This window comes from Anastrepha obliqua, chromosome 1 (genome assembly GCF_027943255.1).
Source record: "Anastrepha obliqua isolate idAnaObli1 chromosome 1, idAnaObli1_1.0, whole genome shotgun sequence".
Classification (NCBI taxonomy): Eukaryota; Metazoa; Arthropoda; class Insecta; order Diptera; family Tephritidae; genus Anastrepha; species Anastrepha obliqua.
In genome coordinates this window covers 70,807,853-70,820,104 of record NC_072892.1, presented here as the reverse complement: position 1 = coordinate 70,820,104, position 12,252 = coordinate 70,807,853, and the positions used below count along the sequence as shown (strand labels likewise).

General features: G+C 35.2%; 1 protein-coding gene across 5 annotated transcripts in view; it reads left to right on the top strand.

The window, feature by feature from the left end:
- The window catches only part of LOC129235903 (mucin-2), a 60,580-nt gene extending 49,525 nt beyond the window's left edge, over positions 1 to 11,055 (top strand). For 4 of the 5 annotated variants that reach the window (XM_054869975.1, XM_054869976.1, XM_054869977.1 and 1 more), the window contains exons 6-12: positions 5,509 to 5,924; positions 5,997 to 6,076; positions 6,897 to 6,965; positions 7,237 to 7,341; positions 7,494 to 7,655; positions 7,741 to 7,890; positions 7,977 to 11,055. In XM_054869975.1, the coding sequence (XP_054725950.1) occupies positions 5,509 to 5,924; positions 5,997 to 6,076; positions 6,897 to 6,965; positions 7,237 to 7,341; positions 7,494 to 7,655; positions 7,741 to 7,890; positions 7,977 to 8,160 (1,166 nt within the window). In that variant the 3' untranslated portion in view covers positions 8,161 to 11,055. The remainder of the gene's footprint in view (positions 1 to 5,508; positions 5,925 to 5,996; positions 6,077 to 6,896; positions 6,966 to 7,236; positions 7,342 to 7,493; positions 7,656 to 7,740; positions 7,891 to 7,976) is intronic. The other variant, XM_054869974.1, reaches the window with a different exon arrangement.
- The last annotated feature ends 1,197 nt before the right edge of the window (positions 11,056 to 12,252 follow it).

The following is a 12,252-nucleotide window of genomic DNA, read 5'->3' as shown; positions in this document are numbered from 1 at the left end:
CTCCGTCAGTAGCTTCCACCTTAACAACCGTCACATCCTGTGAACTATATAATATAATAGAATTAAAAATGTGTTTAAGTGTTTTTTAGCTACTGTTTCTTAGTTTTCTGTTTAGTTACTGTTGTAGTTTTTCCTAGTGAAACCTTTCTCCTCGGTGCTTCGCACCCGGGGTTCCTGAATTTATGCGATGTCCACGTCCTCCTCCGCCAGGAGAACGGTTATGTTGTCCGTTGCAGTCTGTGAATGCTGCAGATTAATTTGGACAACCTCTAAACCCATGTTTATTGGTTTTCTTTTTCGGACTCGATGTCATTTAACTGCATGCCAATCAGCAGTTCGTTGGCACTATCGACCTCATCCTGCTCCTCTTCCGGTTTCGCAGAAAGGAATATCTTGAGCTGGGCCATCCTAATGCCAAACCGAAGTTTGTTTTCCACTTTCTCCAGTGGTCCCAGACTCTCTTCTGTAATTAGAAGGAGGAAATACATGCTGTGCCTTTGCGGAGCTTCCGCTTTGATGATCGACCAATCGGTCATCAACACCGAGCGATTATGCGCCTGAACCCCTACCTTCAATTAATTACCTTAATTGATTGGCTTCAAACTCCATGTTTGGTACCCAGATACGAGCCCTCGGCCTTCGTGGAATCTCGCTAGCCGGAATTAGCTTGAGTTTCAAGCCTTCCCAGCTGTTCTGGATTTTACCAATCACGTTTGTCAGAAAATGCAGTGAGAATTGATCATCGCATTTAATAACACGATAACCGCGGACTACCTCCACCGAGTCGAAACCTGGTGTTTGGCCCTCCGGGTTCGCCATGACATGGTCAACGACTATGCGAGACAACCGTGTCTGAAACTCTGACCACTTGTCAAGCACTGGTTTTCCGCGTTTAGAGGTTTCATCTACCAATGCCATTTGAAGATGGTCCCGTGCCACCTCACTAAATCGCTTGGTAGGTTTGGAGGCAACCGCACCCTGATCCGATATCTTATGCTTCTTTGTTAGGGTATTGTAGAAAGTTTTTTGTAGAAAATTGCTTAATTTATTTCTATGTTTTGTTTTCGGAAATATCTCGGCTTTGAAAGGGTCGTGTGTACTAATCTTGAAATTTTAGCTAAACAAAGTTTTATACCCATGCGCACCAGTTGTAACAGCATACATGAATATGTATGTACAGGGTGGCGCACGAATCGTGCTACAAAAACAAAACGTAATAACTTTTTTTCTAATCAATGTATTTAACTTTTTGTTTTTTTATTGTATAGATAATTCAATTTTATTTTATGTAACTAATTAGTTTTGAAAATAATAGAACGTAAATGACCTCCATGCTCATTCACGCATATGCGACACCTGATGAGAAAATTGTTCATTGCGCACTGAAGGGTTGAAGTCGGGATCGCCTCAATTATTGTTGTGATGGACTGCTTCAATTCAGTCAAATTACTTGGTTTTGTTTTATACACCTCTTGTTTGAGATAACCCCATAAAAAAAAATCTGGTGCAGTGAGGTCAGGTGACCTTGGGGGCCAGCGGAAAGTGGAATTTCTGGATATTAATTTATTTCTAAATTTTCGTTGGAGCTCCTCCATAACCCGTCTGGCTATATGTGCAGTTGCTCCATCTTGCTGGAACCAAATGCTGTTAAAAGGGATACGTCTTCGCCGCAGTTCTGGATAAAAAAACTCCTTCAACATGTTTAAATAACGGTCCCCATTTACAGTCGCTGTTACACCGTTTTCTTCGAAGAAGTATGGCCCGACAATGCACCTTGATGAAACTGCGCACCACACTGTGACTCGTTCTGGGTGCAGTTCCATCTCAAGGAGTATTTGCGGATTTGATTGACTCCATATACGGCAATTTTGCTTGTTTACATTGCCGTTTAGATCAAAATGGGCCTCATCAGACATAAACAAGCAATTTATGAAGTTGTTGTCTTCTTCGGCCATTTCAATAATTTTTTTTGCAAAATTCCAGGCGAATAGGCAAATCCAGAGGGTTTAATTTGCTTGTGATTTGAACTTTGTACGGAAACAAGTTTAAGTCATCATGAACTATCCGCTGCAATGACCGTCTGCTAACTCCAATTTGCGCCGACAAGTTACGAGTCGAAACTCTTGGATTTGCCTGAATTGACGATGCTACAGCCGCGATTGTGGCTTCGACCCGAACATGGGGATCTCGATGGTACGGTCTGCGTGCGGTGCTTCCAGATTCAGCAAACATGTTCACCAGTCTCATAATGGTCCATCTGCTCGGGGGAGTGCCGCCAAACTCCCGCCTAAATTCCCTTTGGACGGAAATGATGGACTGCAAAGCATGGTACCGCTGCACTATCCAAATCCTCTTTTCGGTATCCCAAGCCTCCATTTTTTGTAAATCTAAATACTAATCTGCAAAAAAAAAAAAAAAAAGCCGATTACTCACACAGAAAAAAAGTTATTACGTTTTGTTTTTGTAGCACGATTCGTGCGCCACCCTGTAGATATGGTACATATGTGTAGACCAAAATATTTAAAATGACGAGAGACGTCTCTTTTACGTACCCGTATACATTGATACACATAACCCGATTGCATGAGATATCTGAAGTAAACTGCGTTGCACTTGACCCACGGGAAGTGATAAATGAAAATGAGCAATATCGGGCTCTAATTTGTCACAAATGCCAAAAATACCTAATGATATTAGGGAAGACAATTCGTTTCTTTAAAATTTTAGGAAATAGGCGTGACATTGTCATTGAAATAGGACCGCTGTCTTTATCTATCGATTTCCTTGTGCCTTCCTTGTGCATCACTTTAAAATACCCGTTATATTCAGTTGCTTCATCGGTTGCACAGATTCGCCTATTTTCATAAAGTGTAATTTTGCATGTCAGCTAAAACAAAGGACTTTGCGGATAACTGAAAAGTATGGAATGTAACGTCAATAGCAAATTAAGGGGTTATTTACCTTGTGAGCCCGAAAAAATGGACGATAGTCATAATTTTTTTAATTATGTTTTAGAACTTTTATTCAAATGAGGCATATATCATACTGAAGGGTAACTCTTGAAGAATACATTTTGGTGTTTTTATTTAAAAAAATGTTATTATTTATTGTTGATATCGCCCCTCCCCCGAAACGTTGTTTTCTAGAAGAGGCTTGCGGTGATCACGGCAGCGCATGAGCAGCTGAATTGGAATCAAAAAAATTAAGTGATTATTGTAGAAAAATGTTTTTTAGTGAATCTGAACGGTTTATTCACCCACAAAAAAAAAAGGTTTTTGAGGGGTTGAAAAATTAAAAAAAAAATTAATTCCAACGAACTATGCAAATATTTATAAAAAGTGTAATAAAAAAGAATAATTAAAAAAAAAGTTTATGCAAATCGGTTAAATAGTTTTTGATAATGATCACCGCGACGGTAATTTTCAAAAAACACGACTTCGAGATAGTCGCGTCTAAAGTTTTGCGTGCACATCATTTATGGATAATTTTTATTCAGTCAAACTTCTGTAACTTTCGTTCTAGTGTTCCGATCTTTATGATTTTTTGAATTTATATTTTTAAGATGATGTACTTTTAGAATATGCCATAATTTTCCGATTTTTTAGTGCAACACAAGGTATATAACCCCTTAAATAGTTTATTTAGAAACATTGCATAGTTGAGGAGCGGAGGTTTGTTGTCAATCTTCGAAAGCAAAAAAATGGCGAAGCCGAAAAAATGTATCGCTAAGCCAATTGTACGGTCCGAAAATTTTGTTGTAAATGCTCTTATTTCCAAAAAAAAAACACAGAACGATGTGGCGGAAAAACTAAAATGACTTGCGCTACTCATAATTTCGTGGAGACTCTTGCCAAGAGGGATCCCTTTAAATCATCAAAGGCTATTGGAGCTGAAATCAACGAGCGAGAACTGTATGGCGTCGATTATACAACATAAATCTAACAAGCAGAATAGCTCGTAAAGTTCCTCTGTTGAAACAAACAAATTTAAGGAAGAGGAAGTCTTTTTGCTCAAGAGCATAAATCATGGAGTGGATCAGAGGGTATGAAAAAATGGTATGACATACTTTGGAGCGCTAAAACAAAAATAAATTTATTTGAAAATGATGCTGGGCGAAATGTCAGACGTCCTAAAGGACAAGAGTTCTCACCACGGTTCACAAAAAAAAAACAATAAAAAACAAAAAAAAAACAGTCAAACGCGTTGGCGACAACATAATGATTCGCGGATGCTTCTCTTGGCGTAGGACCTGCTCACCTCATAACCAATAAAATGGACAAATTTATGTACAAGAACATACTTCAAGAAGTAATGCTACTATTTGCTGAGGAGAATATGCCACTTCGGTGCAAGATAATGACCCAAAACACTGTTCAATGTTAGCACGTGAATGGTTTTACAAAATAATGTTAAAGTTGCGGATTGGTTAAGCCAGTCACCTGAACTAAACCCCATTGAAAACCTTTGAGCAGATTTAAAGGAGCAAATCGGGAAGGCAACATTCAAAATTCAGAAGGATTTATGGCAAAAAATCAAAACTATGATATTCCACTCTCACAGAAGCCTCCCGTAGGTTTATCAATTTTATGCCAAATCGAATGCAAAAAGCCATTGACAATCATGGTGGGCACAGTCGTTATTGATAATTTAAACCACATTTTTAATAAAATCACTAAGTTCTTTTTGTATCTATTTCTATTTCGTACCTTTATAAATATATCAGTTTTGTTCCAATTGTCACTAGTTTAAGTTTTAAAAGTTCCTTGAATTATTATTCATATTTGTTAATTAATCTATGAAGTAAAAACCACATGCTCTATTGAATATCTGTTATTATTAATTTAAAAATTTACATTTTCCATATGAATGTGGGGTACCTATTTTAATGACCAATGTGTATACATGTATGTGTAACACAACTTTATGAAACTCTACATAACTTTATATAAGCATTGGAATTGACCTTAGCAAGATTTTGAATATTATTGAAGTCTGGCATAAACGCGCGCCGGGTGTCAATGTTCAGTTTCGACGGTATTTAAACTGGTTTATATCTGAATTTATCGCAGTGTATTTGACTGTATATACATACAATTTGCTATAGCCAAGGCACATGAACAGTTGGTACCTGAGGAGCAGGAGATTTGACTTGTTTTCTATTTCGGTCTCTAAATTGTCAAATTTTATTTAAATTACTCTTAACTGGCAATCTTTGTTTATTGATTTTGGCATTCTAGGGACCAAAAGACCTAAAACAAACAAAGTGCATTGCTTTCGTTGTTTTTGCTCTACTGCTACTTCCTGTTCCATGTGGCTGGGCTATAACTATTTATTTGTTAATTTTCTTCACTTTCTCCATTGATAAAGAAAAGTTTAGTATTATTTACATACATAACTATAACTCAACATATCAATAATAATTTCTATTTATATTTTCTCTTTTGTATAATTGTCATGCACGTGCCATCTTTAATGTTGTCCAATATGTAAAACGCTTTAAAAACTCAGTAATTTTGAATCCATCCGACTTTGATTATCTACTTACAAAAGGCAATAATAGCGCGCCAATTGACCGCAGTTCGATATTATTAAGATTCGATCCTTTACTTGGTATGCCAGTACCTGTAAGTCAAATTCAACAACAACCAATAAAACCATCACCACAAATATTGCAACAAATTTTGGGCAATAACTTAGCTGCGAATCTAAGTCCTACACTCGAAGAGGACGAACACTCATCATCGGCTTCAACATTATTAAGTGGCAATAATCAATCGCTTGTTGTCGAGGCAGATAATAAGGAAAAAGCGCTTGGTCTCAACACAACAGACGAAGAAGAAAGTGCCAAATTAAAGCAATATACGGCTAAAGTTTCATCTGAAAAATCGCAAATCAAGGAACAACAACAAACGACAAATTTCAATGTAAATATAAAAGTGGAAACATATTTTTATTTGATTTAATAATTATTTTCTCATTCTTTTCTTTACATGCAGAAGCATGCCAATATGAGTGTCGACGTGATTAAGGATATGAATATCGATAACGATTGCAAAAAATCATTTGAGAATTCGAAGTAAGCAAATCTAAATATTAAATGCAATGGGCTTTTTAGCCTGAGTGTTTTAGGAGCCATCTAATCTCCTGGTGCTCCTTGGCTCGACCTTTTTCAAGGAAATATTAGAAAATGGCCATTAACGGTGTTAATAATGCTCTGAACTATACAAATTTAGACCGCAATATTGTGGGTAAATGAACTCTGTACTTGCAAATCGAAACAATGGTTGTTATGGTATTTAACGGACAGAAATCTGTGTCAAACCTAACTCGTATTATCACAGTATTCAACAGGTCTCCTTGAGGTAAAAAGCAGCATTTCGCCTTGACGCAGATAAATTCGAAAAGTGAACTTTAGGCTTGAGGTATTTTAACTACACACTCGGTCCTAACGAAGGAAGACAATTGACGCTTTCATGCGCCCTCACTCTTTCTGTTTTCCAAACCGTTTCACTAATAATGAAAAATTATATTAGTTGTTCTTGTTGCAGCATAATGCTTTCCTTGCAAAAATTTTACGCCTGCGAAAGCACGGCAACGTAGGTAACCGCTTTCTCTTGCAGAGAGAAAGCTTTTATATCTATGGTATACCAGCGGAGTTTCGTTCTCTCGACCTTAAAATTGAGTGGGACACAATATAATTTACAGATGTCAGACCCTCATTGCACTTGGTACCTCTTTAGTCACACGTCAACCCAACATTATGAAATTTGGCCAAATAAAAAAATTAAAAATGGTCATACATTCCATCATTGCAAAACAAGCCTCTATTTCTTGTCCTACAAAAGAATATAGTATTCTATACCAATCTCATGTATATATTTTCTTTTTTATAACAGCTCACAGCCCGATGAAAAACAAATAAATTACAAAATGGATGAACTCGAGAAGAAAATTAAAAACGAAGTGTAAGTGATAATTTTTCATGATTTATTAAACTTTAGAGCAATTAATAAAAGCAATGGCGCCAAACAACTGTCATAAATGCTTTTCGCTGTATGTGGGTGATTTCCCTAAGCTATTGCATGTTAAGACTGTATCCGTATATTCGTAATCACAGAAAAAACAATGGATTTTTACCTATATGGCATATCTGTAATTCGGCCTAGCTTTTTTATTTAATTAGCAAAATTATAAAAACAAATTTTTTTATTAATCTCCATTCATTGCCTATTATAGACTCAAAACAGAAGATATCGAAAAGAAATTAAAAGACGCTGAACAACGGGAGGAGGCGTTAATCAAGCGGATAACAGAAAAAGACAAAACAATAACTAAAATGACGTAAGTTCTTAATGTGTCTAGCGCCCACTTGCATTTTTTCTTGGCACATACTTGTGTATGTATGGTTTCTAACTTGCTTCTTAAACAAACAGTTCCGATATACCTACCATAAATATGTACTCATATATAAAATTTGTATCTTTTTGGCACAGCGGTGTCATTGAAGCGTACGAAAAAGCAATTGCTGAACTAATCGCCGGGAAAGAGGAATTAATACAATCTTACGAGAAACAACTGGCGGAGGCGAAAGCGGATCGCGACTCGAATTATCAGCATCTCACGTCACTCGAAACGACATTTGCCGATCTGCATGTGTAAGAACGCACACACGTTTTTTTTTTTTTTGTCATTTAACAGTTCAAGTCACCACCATTTTCTTTCCTTTTCCTTTATGATCAGCAAATATGGGAAAAGTAAGGAGATGACGCTGCAGTTGAAGTCCAACGAAGAAGTATTAGTGGCAGAAAAGCGACAGATACTGGAAAATTTGCGATTACAAGAGCAACGGTATGAAAAAATGAAGAATCATGCGATGCAACAGCTAGAAATGTGAGTGAAGTTTTTTTTTTGGTTAAATTTCGGTTTTGTTTTCTCTATCTAGAATAACTCTAATCCCATTTCTTCTCCATTCGCAGTGCCAATAAAAAGCTCGAATCGCTAAACAAAGAGCACAGTATCGAATCCACAAAACTGAAAGCATTACTCAAAAAGGAGGAAATATCACGCGCCTCTATCAACGAGCAATTGCAGCAAAAATCGCGAGAAAATGCGGAGCTGGTTAAAATATGTGACGAACTAATTAATGGACAAGGAAGTTAAGTGGTTTAAGCGGGAGACGTCGGTGTCAATGTCATCGTCGTCAGCGCAGCGACCTATCAACTGTCGCATTCGTCACATTATGACTTGCGTATAGTCTCGCCCGATATATGTATGTGTTTTTTTGTACTTGTTATGTATGAGCGCCAAGGCCGAAGAGCAAAACGGAACGGAGCATAGCATTGCATTACATTACAATTAACCGTTAGTTAATGTTATTTAAGTTGCCTGATTAGCAAGCAATGTCGGCGGCATATGCACGCATGCGTGCTTTTAACCGTCTGTTGCGTTTAAGAAAAGCATTCATTCAGTTCGCAGTCATTCATAAACGTTTGTGTGATTAATTTAATAGTTTGCTCTCATATTTAGACATATTGTAGTTATATTATTATTATTATTATATATATTTTTTTTTTTTTTTGTTTCGTTTGCATTTCACATCTACGCTTACATTTCACAACTTTTTTCTATTTTATTCTTCTTTGCTACATATATAATAATTGTTAAGTAATTTTTGTATGAGAATAAATGGGAATATGTGAGCAAATATTGCAAAAACTTCATATTAATTCATACAAACCACAAATACACATAAACATACATTATAACATAAATAATACCTCGAAAATATATACGTGGAAGGAGGCATAATAAAACTAAACGATTTTATGTTAGTTGTTGTATGTAATGTATTGTAGTTGTAATTGTATACTCTCTTTACAATTTGCATAGGTATGCTGTGAATTTACTAATATGAATTTCTCTTCAAACGAAGCTAACTGTACAATCTCTTTAACTCGTAATTTGCTTGTTAAAAATCAAACTGAAAGGAATTAATTTATGTATAATGAGTTGTATTATTGCATAGGCAATTTATTTGTTTTTAATTTTTCACGCCAACCACTCGTACTAAGATAGCAAATTTTGAATAAAAGTAAAATCGAATTCATTAAAAAGTAACATAATATTTCGCCCGTTTGCACTAAGAGTATCGTAATCCAAAACATGAGATAAGTACGCATGGATAAATAAGAACTGGTTCAAAAAAAAACCTAACAGCAAACGCCAGATTTTATAAACTCGAGAATTTGTTCGTGTTATTATTATTTTTTGTGTGTACCAAACACCTTGTACTGGGCAATATAAAAACCGAAGTAGTTGCTATGCAATTGCTATGATTTTCCGTACAAATGTTCTGTAATATGCATGATATATAATTTATTCGAATATAAAGTTGTATTTATGAGTTTACATAAGTGAGGTGAAATTCCATTTAAAAAAAATTCTAATTTTTTAAGGCGCCTATAGCCATAAAAATGTGCGGATGGTAAATGCTTAGACTTTTTTCCGTGCTTCTCCAATATAAGTGATTTAGCCAATTAACGAGCCAACTTCTATTATTATTACTGACTGTAGGAAGTTGTACTTCCTACTTTGCGTGCAGAAATTTTGTTTGACCTTTTTTTTTTGGTGGTGTATTCACAAACTTTAAAATGGTGAATATTAGCACGCTATGCAGTAAGCTGTTATTTCTCCTTGGTTATAAAGGCAATTCTTCAGAATGTTTCACTTTCAATTTTATGTAAGAAAAATGAAGGTAATTTGATAGCAGCGGCCATATCTTGGCAGCGCTTGCATTAACTACAAACTAAATTGCATATTTCAATGTTCAGAACATACATGCCAAGAAATAAGAGGTGCCAAATAAAGAGCCTCGCTAATAAATCACATGTATGTCTGATGTTCAATCGTTCCATTTTTCAGTTCGGCGAAAAGCAAATGATTGAATGTTGTAATGCAGCGCTGCATCTGTTGCATAATTTGTTAAGCTGTTCTTTAGTTGCCACACTTCATACAAAACCTAAGTTCACATACTTTTTAACTTTCGGTTGCATGTGTTAAATATAAAATGCCTATTTTGAAACTTAATCAAAACAAGTATATTTCAGTTACTACAAACATAAGAACATAAAAAGAATAAAAGAAAAAAATTAAATATATCTTCCAAATAGTTTACAACACATGAAGAGCAAACATATGTAATCCTTTATAAAATTATCTAATCTAAATCACATCTTAAAAAATACTTTATTACTCTCGAAACTTGCATACGCACACAAACAGCAGGCAAAAATCCATCATAACGCCGTTTTTCTACTCTTGTACTTAAAATTGAGCTGAAAACGAAGCACATTATGTTTATATGATGTCATTCGAGGGGATTTAAGCAACTCTCTAAATGGAGCTCGCTTCCGTCTGGCGTTCCGAAAACACAAAACAAAAAAAATGTCGTTGACTCATGTCATGCTGTAGTAATAAAACTGTAGAATAAGATTAACAATGAATGCGTTAACTCATTTGCATTGAACAAAGAACATAATTTGTAAAGTCAAGGAAACCAAATGTATGTAACTCTATCTAAAATTTTGATTCTGGCATAATTAGTGCAAAGGAAAAATAAGATCTAAAAAATATTTTTTTAAGAAACTAACTTCATAAGTAAACAAATTATGCATATTTACACATCTGCATACACCATACATAAATACGTATAATTCAATACAAAACAAACCCCTATGTAACATTCTGGACAAATACAAATTCCTGCTTTTGGTATGTTCTATGGGTTAACAGTTGTGTAGTGCAGAGCGTAATATTTATTATCCATGCAATCGAAGGAAACGGCGGTGAAGAAGGATGAAAAGAGGGAGTGAAGATAACTTGTATTTAAGTATTAAAAATATTAAAAGGAATACAATATATAACTGAATTGCACACTGTAGTTGATCTAAGAGTGACATACCTACATATGTAAGTTTAAAGAAAAGTTGATTTAACCATGGATGATATTATAATAAAAGGAAAAGAAAATATTAATAAATACTTATATACAATGAATATTGTGAAGTTTCCTGATGCTTTGGTTATATTATAGGTGAGTTGCGATTTCCCATCATACATACATTTTTTTTTATTAGAAATAAATCTAAGTAAATCATTAAAAATTTATAATTTTGTCTTAAAAATTACTGGAACTGGAAAATTTTCCACACCAAGCCTAACTTATAAAACGCATAAATACAAAGAATCCGTCTCTTATGTTTTGAATTTTATAAGTAGAAAATTTTGATGTTATAACAGCATAAAACATCCTCCACATGCATTTAGTACATACTGCCTGGGGGAAGGGGGACGGAAGAGACTAATATTTTGCATTAATATGTTTATGAACAGTTCAATATATAGGGTATTTCAAAAATCTGCCTAGATGCTGTTTTAAAATAAAATATGTAAAAATTTAGGTTCTTTCAGATTTTCATTCAAAATACGGCCTTTAAGAATTATATCTGAAGAGAGACATCATTTAAATGTCCACCTCTGCAGATAAAATTCACCAAACTGTCGATTTATGAATGCCTAATTGTTGAGAACGTCGGGATATCGATGTTGAAGGTTGTTCAGCAGCACTTTGCGCCACAGCAGCAATATTTTTAACAGAATTTCCCAAGGCAGCCGGTTCTACGTTATCGGAATGACTCGGATTTTTTACCGACCAAGGGCATCCGGCCCAGTAAACTAGCCCTGTCTAGTGTACCGTACCCCACCCCCAATCTATCGTCACAGGAGCAATACCCAGCATGCCTGCTCCAAATACTTCTCTTCAGGGCTGGTATCGAACCCAACTCTGGACCAGAAGTATTCTATTGATGCATTTGCCACAAACGGCTCCACCCGAACTCCACCTCGGTTAGGTGCTATAAGTGAAAAAAAGTAAAAAAGTATTCTATCAATCGAATATGAGCACACGCAGAAAACTTAAATGAAATTTTTTTTCAAACTAAATAAGAATACGTTTATTTTGAAAGGCGAGACTTACACTTTTCTGTTATATAAATACATACATATGTAATTAAAAAATAGTTTATGAAGCAAAGCATTTATATTATTAATTTTTTTTCATAAGACATTTCAGCCGTCGTATAGGAATATCGTTTCCAATCACAAAGTAAAAGTTAAGTCGGGGTAATAGTTTTATAGCATTTGTATTTCCATTAATAACACAATTAATGTGAAGACTCTGTTAAGTTTCAAAAA